Source organism: Molothrus ater, chromosome 2 (assembly GCF_012460135.2).
Source record: "Molothrus ater isolate BHLD 08-10-18 breed brown headed cowbird chromosome 2, BPBGC_Mater_1.1, whole genome shotgun sequence".
In the NCBI taxonomy this organism is placed as follows: domain Eukaryota; kingdom Metazoa; phylum Chordata; class Aves; order Passeriformes; family Icteridae; genus Molothrus; species Molothrus ater.
Genome location: NC_050479.2, coordinates 16320271 through 16338224, shown reverse-complemented (window position 1 = coordinate 16338224; position 17954 = coordinate 16320271). Strand labels below are relative to the sequence as shown.

The following is a 17954-nucleotide window of genomic DNA, read 5'->3' as shown; positions in this document are numbered from 1 at the left end:
CTCAGCATTGACTGCTGCTATCTCTGCTCACATTTGTTGATATCTATAAACATTTGTTCTTTCAGTTGCTTAAAAAATCCATGCTTGAGAAATTCTTGTACTCATAGAGGGTGAGGCAGTAAAATTAGAGGTGAACAATGTAACTTTCAGAAGGTCGGAGTCTTGCCTGTTTTTCAACAATCTTGTTGTGTACCTGTGCTGTGTATCAGATTTTCCATGATTTGCAAAAGAGAAAGGAAGAAAAGTCCTAACAGAAACTTTAAAATAAAATAAGGACAAACATTTAAAGAGATTTCTTTTTGTAACATGACATTTTCAAGAACAGGATATGCTTTCTCTTTCCAGACAATAATGGTTGTAGTTCTAAGATCTTGATTTATGCTAAGCAGCATCTTTTTCCTTGAGTACTCCCATCAAGGATCTTTCAAGAAAACAACAGAGATACGTTACTCTGCTGTTCTGACACTTGTGTCTTGTGCTGTATATAATTACATATAATAAAAGTGATTTCTGTCATAAATTTTGTAGAGACAGTGGAAAAATAGGGGACCTCTGGTCTTTAAATGAGATAAAATTAAATGGTTTTGAATTAGGAACTCTTCTAGTTTGATAGTGATGACAGGAAACACCAGCTATGACAATCTTTTGAGGAGAGCTCAGAGAGAAACTTGTGGGTGGCAAGGAGCACAGCAGTGAAAATGCTCAGCTCTCATAGCCATGCTCTCCTCTGGGGTTAAAGGGGCAGAGAGTAAGGCATGTCCTTTCTCCAGAGGCAATTCCCACTGATATTTTGAGGTATAGGAAAGGACTGAACCTTTATATGAAGTGATTCCTCCCTCTAGGGCTGGAGGTACCCTTTTCCCATGAGCAGGTATCTCCTTCCTCCTCTCTATCACTATATTTATATGTGAAGGAATTTGAACAGAAATTTTTGTCTTAGCCTCATTAAAAGACATTTGCAGGTTTGTACATGAAGAGACGTATTTTGCCCCATTTTAGACACATGTAATCATGTAGCCTGAATAACCAGTTTCTGTACATCCTTAACTTTTACATAGTCTTTTCAATAATATTAATCTCTTGTTGTATGTTTAAATTTAAAACTGCTCTTCCTATAGTTTTATAACACAGCATGTTTATAATATACATGCTCAATAATCAGAGGTAATTCCAGTGTTAAGAGAGATTTGACTTCTGTGTTTGCAATTTTGCTGTTGTTGTTAACTCAAATATTGGGGCCATATTTTTTTTATTAGAACATGGTAATGAGGTCCTTAGTCATAGATGTAGCTGAGTGAAGCAAAATTACAGCTAAGCAAACTCAAACTTTCCTACTTCATTATATAAACTGGTAGTAGTAAGTAGTAAAGATCAGAAAGGATTATATGAGGTTTTTTCTTTCCTGGGATTCATTGAAATCAAACATGGAATCAACTAGTACCAGCTTATCTACCTAGGTGATACATTGAATTGGCAATGACAATTTTCACACTAGGAGTTTGATACTGAGCTATTGTATAAGACGGTTTCAGGCTGAATGTTGTTTTCAGTAGCATTCTGTTTCATAGTACAACCTTGAAAGAACACCCCTTGAAATGCAAAAAAATACATTTTAGTGAATGACAATTCTATTTTGGAGAATTCCAATTTAGCCTGTTTTTGAAGAGCAGAAAACCAGTTCCACAAAAGAGCTCAGATCTCCAAAATGTCCTGTAAGTAGACGTTTAAGTAACAAAGTCTAAATTCAATCTGTAAAGAACCTTTCAGATTTGCCCAGAAGTCTGAATTATCACTATTGAATTTCTTGCTTCCTCTTCATTAATCTGGTTTTCTTTGTATCCCCTGTTCTGTCCATCTTCTCAGGGCTCAGCAATGTGGTGTCTGTTTACTTTGCACCAAGTGCCTGTCAGTATTTGTTTGAATACAAACAGGTTTGGCCTGTGTCTGACCAGCATGTCTCTCCTAATCCAGGAAGGGTATTTTTGCCACCTCTATTATATGCCTTCTGTATTCATCCATACACAAATTTTATTCCATGTTTTTAATTCTGTATTAGCTTATGTTAAGGAAAATTTTGTGCAATGGCTGAATCTGTTGCACAGTCTACATATGCTGCTGACCTGCAACATCATACAGGGTACAGGAGACTGAGTTCTTGCTGGTTCCTTTCCCCAAGGAAGGATATTCTGTTTATAGATGACAAATTTCAGACAATTTTTTTGAAATTTCCTCTTTTTATTTCTTGCATTTCTTTTTTAAAATTTGGTGGAAACCAGACATCTAGTTCAAAATTAGCAGGAGTAATGGAAATAGAGGAACAGGGCATTTCAGATGGGTTCTTTCATTTGAAACTAATTTAAAATTATGAGGGGTGCCTGTTTTTTATGTCACTTCATATAAACCATTTAGTTGTTTTAAAGCACATGAGCAAGAACTGAGAAATGTGCACTTGGCTGCAATTTTCTGTGCTGTCAGATGGAGCACCCCAGCTCTTCTGGGAGGCTTCTGCATCATAGGGAAGTTACAGACTTTCTGTCAAGCAGGTGCAATGTATTCAAAAATCTATGGATAGTAATCTTCAGTGTCCTTGTATCCATTTTAGCCTTGGCTTGACTGCTTCACCAGTAGCACATTCCTAGAGAATATAATTTACATAGGATGATACTCTCCAAGAAACCTAGACAAGAATGTTCTTGCTAAGATGGAATATAATGTTACTAGGGTAGCTCCTTAAAGCACCTATTGTCTAGTCTCATTTTGCTGCTGTTTCCCTTCAGGTTATTTAAATATTATTTGTTGGGTTTTTTTAAAAGACAGGGAAAGTGTAATTTATAACTTCTTAATTGCTTGTGACACCATTAATGATCATTTCACTGGTTTAATGAAATAATAGAAGTCACAAAGATTTGTAAATGAAAATTTCTTAAATGTTAGATTTTTTTTGAACTGTTTGGGTAACCTTTTCATCCCTGTTATTGAGGTCGTTCTGTTCTTTTTGTTCCTAGAACCACTCATGCCTAAAGTACTGTAAGTAGTTAGAATCCTCCAGAATGTTTGATAGCATATCTTACCCAAGTCTTTGAAAGACCTTGACCCAAGAGCTTTTAAAACTTAATTTCCAAAGTAATCACATTCCATGTAATCAGGATATGGCAGAGAAGCCATGTGGACTAGTTTTCTTGAATGAATCAGAATTGCTGTCTATGTGAAGATACATGTTTCAACTCCTGTATTTCTTTCAGTGTACTTAGCTATTACTTTGACAATAAAAACCCAGCCTTTTTGTGGTAGCTGAAACATCTAGAAATTTTTCTTTCACCTCATGGGAAGTAGACATGTAATACTAATAGATAAATTCAGTTCATCTGCAAAGTGGTGTATGCAGGCTGTCTAGACATAGGCATAATACAGTCAGCAGAGGCTTTTTAGGGCAATTGCAGTGTTCCTTGTCTGAAAAATCTTTCAGTGGCTTAATTAGTCAGACCACCTAGCAGTAGATACCAGAAGTCAAATAAACTAAATTTACTCACCCTCTTAATATTCCTTCATACTTCTAGTAACTCTTACTATGATTGCTGGAATTAGAATTAATAAATATAACAATACTATAACTCAGTGGTAGAAATACAATTAGTGAAATAAGTATTTCAGCTTATTTCAGACCATTCTTTCCATGTGCTTTTATTTTAATTGGGATCAGGTATTTTACAGTTTCATGTGTTACAATGATTTGAAATGAAAAATGGAGTAAATGTTTGTGTTACTTAAAAACTGGTTATGCACATGTCTTCAAGTATTCTAGAATGGCTTCATTTTTATTGCTGTCCTCTAGTCTGGCCTTTGTATGCTATAAATAGTGGGATGTTGCTGTTTTTTTCTTTTTTAAACTGTGATGTTTGGTAAAGGTGTGTAAGGTAGATCTAGCTCATCAAGTACTCAGGTACTCCTGCCTGTCTGCTCACAAGCCCTTACCCTGTGACTTTTAATGTTTCCTCCACTTTTAATGTTTCTTCCATGTCCTGCTGCTAAAGTTCAGTGTCTGCATCGTTGTATGAACAGACCTGAACTAGGCTACCTTTTGTCCATGTGCTAAATGCATTCCTGCTCACACAAGAGAGAAACTTAAACAGAAAAATGTTTTAGTGAGTAGAGAATGCTAGAGGAATGCAAAGGCAGGTGACATCAGGAAGTTATCCCTTATGACTGTTCAATAAGCATGGTTGAACACTGCCACATGCAATTACTGATGCCCATTTTGGATAGATTTCCCTTAAGATGACAAATTTTTAAAAGGAGGCACAGAGAAGCTACTTTCCTAATGCTGTATTTTTTGTGGATGTTTGAACTTTGAAGCCCAAAAACTTTTGGCAGCCAAAATCACAGGTCTAACTATAAGCTTTATACTGGCACAGTATTTTCAGTTCACTTCATAAAGATAAGCACCCATATTCATACTGTGGTTAGATAATAAAAGATTATAATAATAATCTTTTATTATTATATATACATATATATATATTGTATATATATTATATACAATCTTTTATTATAATAATAAAAGATTGCTAGAGCTTCAGAATAACTAAAAAACAAAAGTCACAGGAAAAGCAATTCTGAATATTTCTCTGTTATATATTACAAGATGTGTAAATATGAACTTCTGGCATTTAACTCTATTGCTTTGGTCCTGGGGATCCTAATTGTGACATATCTGCTGTGTGTGCATTTGTATTCCACTTGGCCTGATCACTGAGGTATTTCCCAGATTTTCAATTAATACTTTTGCATTGTGAAATTCCTTTTGGATGCTTCTTTTTTTCTTCCTCTGATGCTCAGGGGAAAAAAAGGCAAGAGAAAATGCACAAAAAGTCTTGCTCATTTCCATTTCTTTGCTTTTATTTTACAGGAGACACATGAAATTGTGGCTATCAAGAAATTCAAAGACAGTGAAGGTAATCTTTTCTGCTGCATGATCTTTAATGTCAGTAACTACATTGTTAATATCTATTTAGTTAAAATGAAAAGTCTCATATAACAAGATATTATTTTAAAAAGATAATGATTTATTAGCTCTGTAAATATGCAAGGCACTTGATCTTTCATACCTTCCTAGAGACTGCATTATACACTCTAATTAGATAACTACATTTGATGCATCTGTCTTAATATGGATGAGATTGTGGTGTTGTACATGGTAGTAAGATGCACCATTTGGAGATTGGATGTGACCAAAAAATGTAAAAAGTCCTCTTGTAATAGTGACTTGCAGAGTCCTTAGGCTTTATCACCCTTCATCTGTGACAGGGGATCTAAATATCAGGGCAACTTGAAGTTGTAAATGGAGGAGACTGAAAGAAGTTCAGTCACAGGAAGATAAATCTGGGAGCTCTCAAGGATCCATGGAGGGAGCTGGGTGTGAGGCAGCAGCTCTGTCCTCACTTCAGTGGGCTTCAGTCTCCTCAGGAACTTGCTCTTTGCCCCTTCACAGCAGACCCTGGGTACTCTGCAGCATTTCTGAGTTTGCTGAGAGGGAGGAAGAGCCAATTTCTGCAAGGATTAGTGTTGCTGGCAAAGAGGGAAGGCAGGACACACAGAAATTACTCTGAGTGCTCCACACACACATTCCTCACCAAACAGTAACAAACCCAAAGGACTGTACAAGACAAGGCTGGTTCTCTCACCCACACTTGGGGTCAGGGAATCACCATATCCATATCCTATATCCATAGGCAGCATTGGCAGTCAGCCATGAGAGCAGCTGTGTGCCTTGTGTGCATCAAAGTCAGCCCTGAGCCCCAGAGACCTGCACAAACAGAAGTGTGAGGTGTGAGAGGATGATCCTGGTGTGATGTGATGCTGCTGTGGTTCGCTGTGTACTGAGGCTTTAGCCAAAAGTTAGCAATGTTGTTTAAGGGAACAGCACTCACTTTATTTTATCACCAAAACTTTCTGGTTTTGCTATCCTACAGGACTGCTGATGGCCACGAAGGTGCTGTTGGTTACAAGGGCTGTATTTTTCAGTCAGTCAGACACAGCAAAGTCTGATTTGCATCTTGTTTTGCACAGTGCAGTCTCTGCTTGGCATGTCATTTTCCCAGACACTTGAAGAGTAGATTTGATAAATGTTTTAGCTCTGCTGTTCAGAAATCTGTTTTAAGTCGCTGTCAAGGATGTAGAAGATAGTTTAATTGTGGTGACCATCTTTACCAGGTCACAAGAGTATCTCAGAATTGCTTTTTGGAACTTGCTGTGGCTATTCAGTACAGATCCTAGGAAGTAAATCTCAGTATTAAGCCCTAAACAGGATTATTGTATTAGCTTGTCTACCAAAAAATGAAAACAAAAAATACAGCATTGCCATTAGGTCTGGCTTTCCAAGGGTATTACATAATATCAGTTTACATGACTGATGACTGCTTTTCAGATTTGTAGCTAGTTGTTTACGAGTTTCTGGAAATATGACAGAAGTTCTTTTGATGGATTTGATTCAGCCCATTTCACATCTGTCTTGTTAATATGGTAGTTCATTAGAAGTTTGAATATACTGTAATTGTTTCTATTGACATTTTTGTTTCACTGAATTTTTGCCGTTGTTTGACATATGAATACTAAATGTGCTGGAAAGTGACTGTCTTTTTTATAGATGAGATTATGCAATCAGGCTGATGCAAGCCAACATCAAGCACTCAGTTTTAAAATGAAAAGATTTAGATTGCTCTAAATTATATATTTTTTAATCAAAACATTTGTGATTATAGTATTTTGTTTTCCTTTTCCCTCCTGCTGCACTTCAATTTTTTATTTTCCCCCTCTCTCTTCTGATGATGATGAGTGCGTTTGCCTGACCAGTGTTATTTGCTCTCCCCTGTAAACATCTTCTGGCCTTTTGCCTTGGGAAAACAATTTCTCTTTCTTGTTTCTTCTTCCTCTGTCTCTAACTGTCTATGTGGTACACAACCTGCAAATGTGATTTAGTTTGGAATTTATTCAAAACAAGCATTTCCCATTTAGTAGCTCTCTGTTGTAGATAACAGTCCTAAGTGATTAAGTGCACTGTTTCTATGTGCATGAGCAAATTTACTGAATTAATGGATTTCATTTTACTAAATGAAAAATAAAACCTAATAGTCAGATTTGCTTCACATATCGTTGCTAGTAGCCTTTAGAACCTATTTAGTTCAGAGCCTCTTAATGGTAAGCAGTGTATGAAGCATTAGTGAAGCACTCCTCCTTTTTGAACATCTTTCAGACAATTAAATTGTCAAATCAGTTAAATTAAAACTAAATTTAATTAACGAAAACAGGTAGATTTCATGACTCCTTTGAATTAGATTCAAGACTTTGTTGCATCAATACTTAACTCTACTTCCTCCTGTGGCTGCTGCACTGGTCTGGCATTGCTGAATTTCCTTTGAAAGCCATATGGGAAGCATACAGAACTTAAAAATCTTCAGTCTTAAAATTAGCCATGGCTTTTGGAAAATAAAATAATTTCAGCGTCAAATACATTTATTTGGTATTGGTCAAAGATGAGCTTTGCATTCCAGTGTTCTGCTGAGGGCAGCCTTCTCAGTGGTTAATGTGTTTGTTGTGTATTTGTGGGGTATAGCATGTGCACACACATGAATGTTTTTTGAAGCTTATTAGTTCCCTTCATAATGAAAAAAGATAGAAATGCAAACAGTTTGTTTCTTATGACTTTCTCAGCCACAGAAAACCTTTATGGTAGTGATGAGAAATCTGTGAGGGTTGTATAATAAGCACAGTCATCATTTACCTCACTTCCAATGCAGAAGTATGCAAACAGAGGGTCCATGCTGGAAAATATACTTTTTTTCCTCAGTGGTGTCTAAAACCAGAGAATTTAATCAGTGGTTCAAAATGAATCTTTATAATGCTTTTTACTTGGAGGGTTTGTTTTGTTTTTTAATCAGCTTACTCTGTCACTTTTACTTCACACTCTAGAAAATGAAGAAGTCAAAGAAACCACTTTACGAGAGCTTAAAATGCTTCGCACTTTGAAACAGGAGAACATTGTGGAGCTGAAGGAAGCCTTCAGAAGAAGAGGAAAATTATACTTAGTGTTTGAATATGTGGAAAAAGTGAGTTGAGTTTGTAGTATCCTTGCCACAGTTAAATTATCAGCTTACTAAAAATGTATTTAAAATTGCTTTTTTTAAAAAAAAAATTAAGTGATCCTAATCTCTAAGGAGAAGCAGCAGAAACTTTATTGTAATATGTTGTGAGACAGCAACACTGATTTTACATCATGTCTTGGTATTTATTTTAAAAAATTCTTCCATTTGTGAATGCCAACATGTTAAAAATTATGCAGACTGGAATACATATGATTTGAAGAAAAATCTCCATCTGAACTCTTTAATCCAGTTTAATTGTAAAGCTGGATAACTGTCCTGTTATGTTGTGTAATGAGTCTTGACTTAGTCTTTTAAAACAAGATCATAGACTTTTGACCTTGGAATCTCTTTCAACTTTCTCCACCCTTCCCTGTTAAAAATAGGATTTGTTTGTGTATTTCTGTAACAAGGCCACTATCAATAGTTGCTTAGAGGGATTTGGCAAAGACCACTGTCATTAACTCCAATCCTGACCTCATTTTGAAACTATTCCAAAATTTCTTTAGATTGGCCTACTACTGCCAAGCATTCTGATCTGTTTCCAGGGAGAAACAACCTAGAACAGATTGGTCTTTTGTCATTTTTGCAACCTTCTTGATGAAGGTAGACCTTCCCTCTGAATTCTAACCATTTAGCATTTCTTTATAGAAACACTTAGGTGGTATTCAGATACACAGAGTAAAAGAAAATGCAGGTTTAAATATGTCTATAGCCTTCATGAGATACTGTTCTTTTGACTGAAGTTTTCATTTAATTTCCTGCCAGTGTGGTGTTGCAGTCTAGCTGAGAGCTAGTCCTCTGCAGTCAATTTTCTCTCATCTAAAATTTTCTCACCTTAAAGTGGTGTCTCCTTTACATCAAGTTGACAACTTATTTTGTCATATAACTTGACTGCATAATGTGAGGTGACCTATATTAGCCCACAATTTGGCAGAAATCAGTTTTGGTTTTCACCAGCAGATCAGCAATTTCTAATGTGGTGGATCTTACTTGGATCTAACATTCAAAGTTTAACTTGTTTCACCCGTGTTCATTGTAATTGTTCCAGACACATGAAATGTCTTTGATCACGTACCAACTTAGAACATATATTTAATTTTCTGTTGTAGTTGACTTGACTAAGCTATCTGGAGAAGTGGGTTGAAAGAGCAGCATAAATAAAAGATATTTAATTGATCTGATAAGGGATATATATTAAAAAACTGGTTAAGATCAGTAAAAACACCAGGCTGCAATATCTATCATTATTTACATCAGAATAAAAGAATTTTGTAATAAAGATAGGCACCATGTCTAGTTTGTACATAATTTCATTTCTGTATTAATGTTCATCTTTCTTTTCAGTTAAACTTTGAAATAAATGAACATTTCTTATTTTCAGGTATCTTAAGTAGTGTCACCCATAGTTTCCTTCAAGACCAGGATGTTTCTGAATTCTTTGGATGAGGGAAAAATAGAAAGAATTAAATAAAATATGGTAGAGTAGACTAATCTTTTGTTTAACTGGTAATGAGCACTATGTGTTCTTCAGGGCATGTTAACTCTGCAATATTGAAATCCAGATTACTTAAATTCACATTTAGTCTAATCTCCTTTATTCATCCTCTCCTTAGTTAATATCTTCATGATTATATCTTCCTGTGTTGATGCTGTTATTTTGTTTTGTATTTGTAACACTAAATTCTTGACTTATCCAGATCCATAGCCTTCTGTGTGGACAAGAATCTAACTAAAATCAATATGGTTTCTTAGCAGAAAATTCCTTCCCTCAGATCTGAAGTGTGTTTGTAAGAAAACTCATGCTCAAGCACATAAGTTCCAGTATTTACTCTCAAACTGCAAAACTTAGAAATGTTCTGAAATATCATCAAAATCTCTACTGTTCATTAAAACGTCTTTCAAGAAAAACCTAAAAAATTTTACTTTACAGCTAAAGAAAATGTTTGTCAAAGACATGGTAAATTTACTTTTAATGAAAAATCTACAAATGCTCAGATCCATTATTAAATGAGTTGTGTAAGGCAATATAACCAAAATACTCCTATTTCAGTGTTCAGTAAATTAAGATTTTTTTTCCTCTCTTCAAGTGGGCTGCTGCTGCCCATTATTATTTCAGAAATCAGTATACAAACTTCATTGTACTTCTAATTGTGCAAAATTAGAGACAACTGTTAACATAATGGGAATCTAAGTGTTCTTTTTCAAAGAGGAAATGTACTAGTATAAACAGTAAGTTTAATTTCTTATTTATATCCACAAAATAGTTGATATGGCCGTAGTTGCTGTAGTGCCAAGATGTCCAAGATCACTACAACTGATCTGTAGCTATAGGATACTCCCTAGGTTTCCATTTATGCCCCTGTGAGGCATTTTTATATCTGTGTTACTTCATTTGCACTAAGAGGCTTGTGCTGTTTTACACCCACCCATATACACATACAGTTGATGATTCATGGTGGCCCTGCATGGTGTCAAAGTGGCAGAATTAACCTAATGAAGAGAGCAGTGTGTTAAACCATTGTTGAATATTTACAAAATGCTTTGATTTGCTAAACTTTTTGTATGGCCTCACACCTGACCTGGTGTTTCTGTTTAAGCAATGTTCTGTAACTAAATGACTCTTCAGGTGTTTCAGGGAAAGTGGTTTGCTGGCAGTCTTTTAAGGATTTATGGTATATTTGTGGTTCACCTTTTAGCATTATTGTCTTCACAAGTGTTTTCTCCAGAATGAAAACAGCTAGGAAAATGCTTATGATTAAAATTCGCTCCTTGAATGCTAAACTACTGATTTTCCATAGCTGAGCTCTTTAGCGCAAATATGTTGCTTCAGAAGGATGAAAGCATGTTATCTTCCAGCAGCTAGAGTCTAGCTCTTTTAAATGATGTGTCTTTTAAATGTTTAGAATATGCTTGAATTGCTAGAAGAAATGCCAAATGGAGTTCCACCAGAAAAAGTGAAAAGCTACATCTACCAGCTGATTAAAGCAATTCATTGGTGCCATAAGAATGATATTGTTCATAGAGGTAAGTGTGTACTTCTCCACGTGGAATAAGGCCCTTTCTAAAGGGAAACATCTTACAGCTTGAAGTAATTTGCATTTACCATAAATATAAGCAATTGCTTTCTATCAGCAGAAAAAAAAATGTAAATTTGGCTGGGCCTTAAGTCTACTGCATGGCTCCAGGTCATTTTAAAATGAAATTCATCTACACAAAATATTTGCTGTCCACTGTCTTTGGGAAGTGATAAGCACAGCAGGTTGTAACTGCAGGAACAGACAGTGTCTAAGAAAAAGGATTTCTTTTTAACGTTTCATGGCAATCAGTCATTTCACTTTTGAATCTGATAATAGAATATTAGAAGAGAAATAACCTAAAACTAAAAACTTGGTCCCCCATGTTCTACTTCTTGAGGCAGTTCCTCTCAGCTCCCTTGAGTTTCAGCTCTGTATATTTACTTTCTCCCTAAGCTTCAAGCACTTAGAGTACACATCTTGATTAATTACTTCATCTAGTTTTATGTACTTTATCCTGATTCAGTAAAATTGTATTTTGCTTTGTGACTTTGCAAGAGTAACATTTTTAATTAGTATTTCCAATAAGATAAAATCCTCACATAGTGTGCCTTTTATATTTAAGACCAGCACGATTCTGAAAATATTTTTAAAGTGTAATTTGAAAAACGTACTATATGTATAATGGAGGAATGAAAAAAGGGCTTAAAACTGGGCAAGACACTTTTTCTAAAGAAATTACAAGAGGTGGTCAAATGGTCATTATAACTGAAAATGTTGAGCACAACATACTTAATATTTTATTGGTTGACTGGATAGTTGAATATCAGTCCTTTCTTTTATTTTGCAATATGAAAGATGGATATTGGTTTTCTGCCCAGGAATATCTGTAAGCACATTTTATCCTTCCATATTTTGTTGGGAAACACTTTAGAAGACTTCAAAAGGCGGAAAATTAATTCTGCCTGTTCACAAACTGAATTGCTGGAAGCTGTTTCAGCAGTTGCTCTTGTAATGCTTCATTTATGATTGCATGAATATCTCTAAATAAGTTATAATGAAATAATATTTGTTGACAAAGTCCAAAATTGAGAGACATTAATAGCTTTTTTTTTCTTTCCACCCACTCTGATACTTCAGATATCAAGCCAGAGAATCTCTTAATAAGCCACAATGATGTTCTGAAGTTGTGTGACTTTGGTAAGTTTGGAAGATACCTGTTACTTACCCTTTTAAAGAAAATTTCTTGCAGTGCAGTTTTGCCTTATTTTGTAAGAGTTCTGCAGTATGTACTGTTTAAAAGTCTTCTAGCAGTCAGAACTGATTACTGCTTCAGGTTTGGGGCTAGTATTTTAATTTGAAAGAATTCTGGTCTTAATTTGCAAACCCTGTGAAATACCTGTGTTAACATGTCTATAGAAACACTACATTTCTCTCTTCCTGTATTAGACAAGGTTTCTGCTTTTGACATTGCTGAGGCTCAGCTGAGGCATCAGCTCAGATGATGGAGCTGATCAGGAGGCTGACAAAACTATAGGTTTATCTGGCCTGTGTATTAAAAGAAAAGATAATTATTACTTGTTCAGTAAAGACACAGTAAACTTGTACTTTCTATGTGTTTTCTGAACCATTGGCTTTTGTGGAATGTTATGCGTGTAGTTATAGATTTTTTTGTTACCTTAACTAAGGAATCATATGTCCAGCTGTGATTAATGACAGAATGACTGGAGTTCAGAGTCAGAGCTGTACATGTTAGGTTAACTCTGATGTTTTCTGACCCACCAATGCCTGTTTAATGTCAGCTGAAAGGCTTTGAAGAATCATCACCCAAGTACAAGGCAAACTTTGCCCATGTGAGTAATCCAAGAAGACAACAGGGCAGAATGTTCCAACAGTCTGTATTTTTATTCTAAATGCTACATAAACACAGAATAAGATATTGTTCCATCTGAAAAGCCTACAGTTTGGCTTGGTAAATAAAAGCCAATTCCATAGTGTTTCCCCAAGGGCACTTTTCAGTAAGAACAGTTTGAAAGCTGTCATTTCAAACCTCTGCAATTTTGAATGAAAAGAAGAACCGCTAACAAAACAAATGAAGATAGTTTTTAAGGAAGACAAGAAAGGTGTTTGTCATTTGCAGTGCTTATTTCTTTTAATCCTAAAGGCATTTTTGCTTAAACATTCAGAAACAATAACCATTCCAGGAAAAACCTTAGAATATTTGGTCCACGTAAGTTCTTTGAATTCAGTGCCATTTATTCTGCAGTGTAAGGTACTGCACAGCTCTGACAGAGTATCAGGATACTCTTTGTGGTGCTCCTGGTGCCTTTGCCTTTCTGGCACCCACAGGCCTCTTGTCTGCACCACTGTGGTTGCCCTCCCTTACCTTTCACTGATCATCAGGGTGTTGCCCCTGCCAAGCAAACCCCACTGAGGGACCAACCCACTGCCCTGTGCAGAGCTGAGCAACCAGCACAGGCTGTGCCCTGCACAGTGCACACCCCAGTCTGGGCTACCTCAGCACAAGCAGCAACAGCCAGTGGGAGTAAGGAGCATGAGTGGGTCTTTGTGGGAGCTGTGCACCCCACACATGCTTCCCTAACCTTCCCTCCCTTCCTCCCTCCCTATTTTTTTTGGATGAGGGATGTTCCTGCTTCAAGTAATGCCATTAGAGTTGGCGTCACCTGACAGAACTTGTGTCAACATCCACTGTGCAGCAGAATTGCAGGAAAATAAAAAGCCAGACAAATGGTATGGTCATGTTTTGGACATCAGTTTTTGCACCAGATAGAGATGATGTGAATTCTGCCAGCAGTGGTGCACTGTGTGGTGTGTTGGCTTGCTCATGCTGTGTGCTCCAGCCATGTTCTCTTTCTGCTGCTGGAAAAGATGTGCAGTCACAATGTACTCAGAGTGATCAGCATAATATCAAGGCAGGCAAACTGTTACTGGTATTTCTGTGGTTCTTAATGTTCATGTGGATTAGTTTTAATTTTAATTGGCCTTTCAGTTTTAGTTGAATTTAAAATTCTGAGGAACTCTTGTAAGATGGAATCAGTTTTACTTTTTTAGTGTTATTACTAATTGACATAATTGCTAGTAGGTTAAGCTGTTACTGTAAAGTACATGTCAGTATGGTGTTAACCACAAGTGTTTCCTGAGCGTGCAGAGATTAGGATATAAGGATTTGCCTTGTAGCATGTTATGATATCCTGTCTGACTACCTTGCTTGATTCATGTTTTGGAACACGGGTACAATGTCACATTCCTCATGTGATTACAAATGCAAAGAAAAGGATAATGCATCCCTTTGCAATAGCCCAGTGGACAAAACCAGTTAGAGCAGAAAAGATCATAAATTTTTAACGAGATAATTCTTCATAATCCTTGTGCCATGTGTTCTGTACATACCGTGCTAAATAAAATTGAGATTGGTTGTTGTGTTTGCCTGGACACATGTTGTGTGGGTGTCATTTCTGCCAATAGAAGTGGAAAAAGAGAACAGTACAAAGTGCTGATTACAGGAGATGCATCTGACTGTTGGAAATAATTCAGTTTTCTGACTAGTGTGTTTTGCTTTTTCAACACCAGGGCTTCAAAATTGCTTGTTTTAGCAATCTCTTAATTTCTGTATGGTGTGTAAGCATAGAAATCGTGAAACAAGGGACTGGAAAAGACCTCAAGAAATCCTCTAGTTTTTCCACCTACTCAAAGAAAGGATTAAGAATGTCTGTGTCATTCTTGACAGGTGTTTGCTTAGTATATTCTTAAAATTCTGAATAATAGAGGTTCCCTAGTGTTCCTAGGCATCTATTAAAGTACTTAGATGTCATTAAGATTAGAATGCTTTACCTTATATCTAACTTAAATGTACCTTGTTTCTCTGTAAGAAAGTGACAACCTCCTCCTTTTTTTTCTTACATCTTTTTCCTTGACATCTCTCCTACCATGTTCTGAATTGTTTAAAGTCCTTTCCTGAAATTTCTGATTTTGCTTTTTTCTTTCTGCAGCATGATGCCTTTGCAACTGCTGTTGTTTTCATAGTTGCTGTCACCCAAATCTCCTCCTATCTTCATCTTCTAATCTGTTCCTGCTTGCTGTTTAGAGTTGATCTAATCTCCCTAGCTTCCTTCTCCTATTTCTATATTCCTGATACCTCAGCACAATTGGGGAGAAGGAAAAGTAAGCAAACTCCATCATAACCAGAAATAAGAAAGATGTGTGTTCCTGAACTGTTAGTTCTGTCCATCGTCTTTCTGCATGGTGTCATGGGGTCAGAGCAAATTTAATCTATAAAAGGCATCACCTGACAGTAAAGAGGTGACACTGAAGCTCACGATGATAACTTTGCTTCTGTCTTGCCACATCAAATCCATGCTGCTCCTGGCCTATAAAATTAGGGGTTGATTTTTCAGGCTACATTAGCTGTTTCTGGACATAATAGCTCCTGTCTGTGACCAAGTTCGGATGGACTGGCCTGGAAGGAGGAGGATGAAACTTTCACCTGTTTATTCTTCTGATGCACAGGAGCTCATGTGCTATCAGATCCATGTGTTACATCAGCACATGTATTTATTTCTATTATGTGACAACCTTTTTCCTTTCTTCCCCTCCCCCTTTCAGCCTGGGGTTTCCCACATTTTGACTGTCCCATTTCTTTGGTGTAGCTCCTGTTTATCTTCCCTCTGTTCTTTAAACACATGAATGAAAGATTTTCCACTGCCAAGATTAATCAGATAGCTTGTAATTTGAAACAGAAATGGGGCTGCCTAAGCAGTTCTAAATATAGTAATATTTCAAAATTCAATCAATCCCCATGTTGGAAGTTAAAAAACAATCAATTCCAGCTTTTCTGCAGCAGCACCAGTTATGTTCATTGGACTTTATGGGAACAGATATGAATTCTTATGTTTGAATATGTTTGAATCCATTCCTCATCGTACTCATCCCATCTTTTAGTTTACTAGCACTTGAAGTTAGAGGTATCTTGCAAAAAGTAACAGCTGTAACCTATGTCATTAACAAATTTATAATTGTTTTCTATGGTCACTAGTCTAATAATAATAATAATAATAATAGTCTGCATCCAAAATTTTACTTCATCTTGTAGTAAGTTAGTATTCGACAGGGGTGAGTGGAATTGGGCTTCTTCAAACTAAGCTTTACACTTTCAGAATACTAAAAACCATTTTAAAACTTTTTAAATTACAACCTTACAAAACATAATTGAATGGAAAAGGCAATTTTGGCAGCTTCTGCACAGGAACTCAGATGTAAAGAAAAACATTATTGCATTTAAGTAGGACTTACTGAGTCAGTAAATAAAGATATGCCTTATTCTTCTGCAACACAGGAAATTTTACTATTTCTTCATTGTTCATGCAATAATGGAAAGATTTACAGTGATTTCACTGAAGGGAATTTTGAACTGTGTTTTAATGCCACATCCCCATAAGAAAGCATCTTGGAAATGCTGCTTCTGCATTTCAGTCCCAAAAGTTTGTCTCACTTTGAGCTTTAGTGTGGAACTGACACCTGTGGAGCCTTGCTGCTGAGATCTGTCTGTCCTGTGTCACCCAATTGTTAATTATTTATTTGAAAACAGTAAGACTTGATACTTCTTGAAAATAGTGCTAATATCTGTCCTGGAGTACTTCTACATGAAAAATTCAGTAACATTATTGTGGTGCTTGGCTGACTTTTAATGAATGGAGGAGAATAAAAATAAAAGTTCAAATTATTCCTACAAATGGATATTCCAGACACTTTTCTGTCAGCCAGTGGTCATAATTGTACACCTTAGGACAGTAGGGAATTTTTGGTACAATTGCAAATAAGTATACGTTTTAATTTTTTTTTTTAATTCTTAACAAAATTATGTGAATAAAGAAGTTAATTTGGATATGCTTTCAGATCCTAATTCATTAAGAACTTTGTTGTGAATGTGATGCTAAAGCAGTTGATAAGCCAAAACATGTGGAGTGAGCCAAGTGCAGATACAAACAGTATTGCTGGTTTTCCTAGACCTCCTGCATTTTACAGTTTTGAGGAGATGACCATTTTCCTTGCCAAGCCCGGGAGGCAGTGTCCTTAGATGAGAATAATATGTTGTTTTTTGACCAGTTTAAAAAATCAAAGACAGTAGTAGTTAGGATCAATGACCAGAAGAGTCTAGTACACATGCATGTGTAATGTTTCTAACGTTATGAATCTTCTTCTGCAAACAGCACCTCAGTGAAATGTAGTGTAATATTTCAATAGCTGACATGGCATACTGCCAGTTAACTCTTATCAGTCTGTTTTGATTACATGATAGCATACAGAGTAATAGCAAAACCCTACTGACTTGTGAGATAGTACACAAGTAAGGGAGTCAATAAAGCAGACATGCTGACTTTCACTGTTGTATCAATAAAAGCTTGCATTTCAGTAGGCAAGCAGTTGTTGGAGACATCATTCTGCAGCAGGGGTTGTAAACAACTTGCTTCTATATAAATAGACATGACCTCTTCTGCCAAAATCAGTGGTGATGCAGGTATTGTTTTGAAAATGGGATACAATCTTTCTCACTGTTTCTCCAACAGGCTTTGCTCGGAATCTCTCTGAAGGAAGCAATGCTAACTATACAGAGTATGTGGCTACCAGATGGTACCGCTCACCTGAACTCCTGCTTGGGTAAGAACACTTTGAGAACTGCCATAATAAACCTCTACTGATTCTATAGGGGTTTTCAGCACCTTTTGTAAGCTTTGCCTGTGGAGAACTGAGTTTGATTTAAAGGCAAGGTTTCAAGAGCTTCCAG

The 17954-nt window shown here is 36.3% G+C and overlaps 1 protein-coding gene across 3 annotated transcripts in view; it reads left to right on the top strand.

Annotated features, from left to right (window-relative positions):
- CDKL5 (cyclin dependent kinase like 5) overlaps positions 1 to 17954 on the top strand; it is a 131612-nt gene that overhangs the window by 71461 nt on the left and 42197 nt on the right. For all 3 annotated transcript variants that reach the window (XM_036387454.2, XM_054514038.1, XM_036387464.2), the window contains exons 4-8: positions 4907 to 4952; positions 7966 to 8102; positions 11042 to 11162; positions 12293 to 12352; positions 17737 to 17827. In XM_036387454.2, coding sequence (XP_036243347.1) covers positions 4907 to 4952; positions 7966 to 8102; positions 11042 to 11162; positions 12293 to 12352; positions 17737 to 17827 — 455 coding nt within the window. The remainder of the gene's footprint in view (positions 1 to 4906; positions 4953 to 7965; positions 8103 to 11041; positions 11163 to 12292; positions 12353 to 17736; positions 17828 to 17954) is intronic.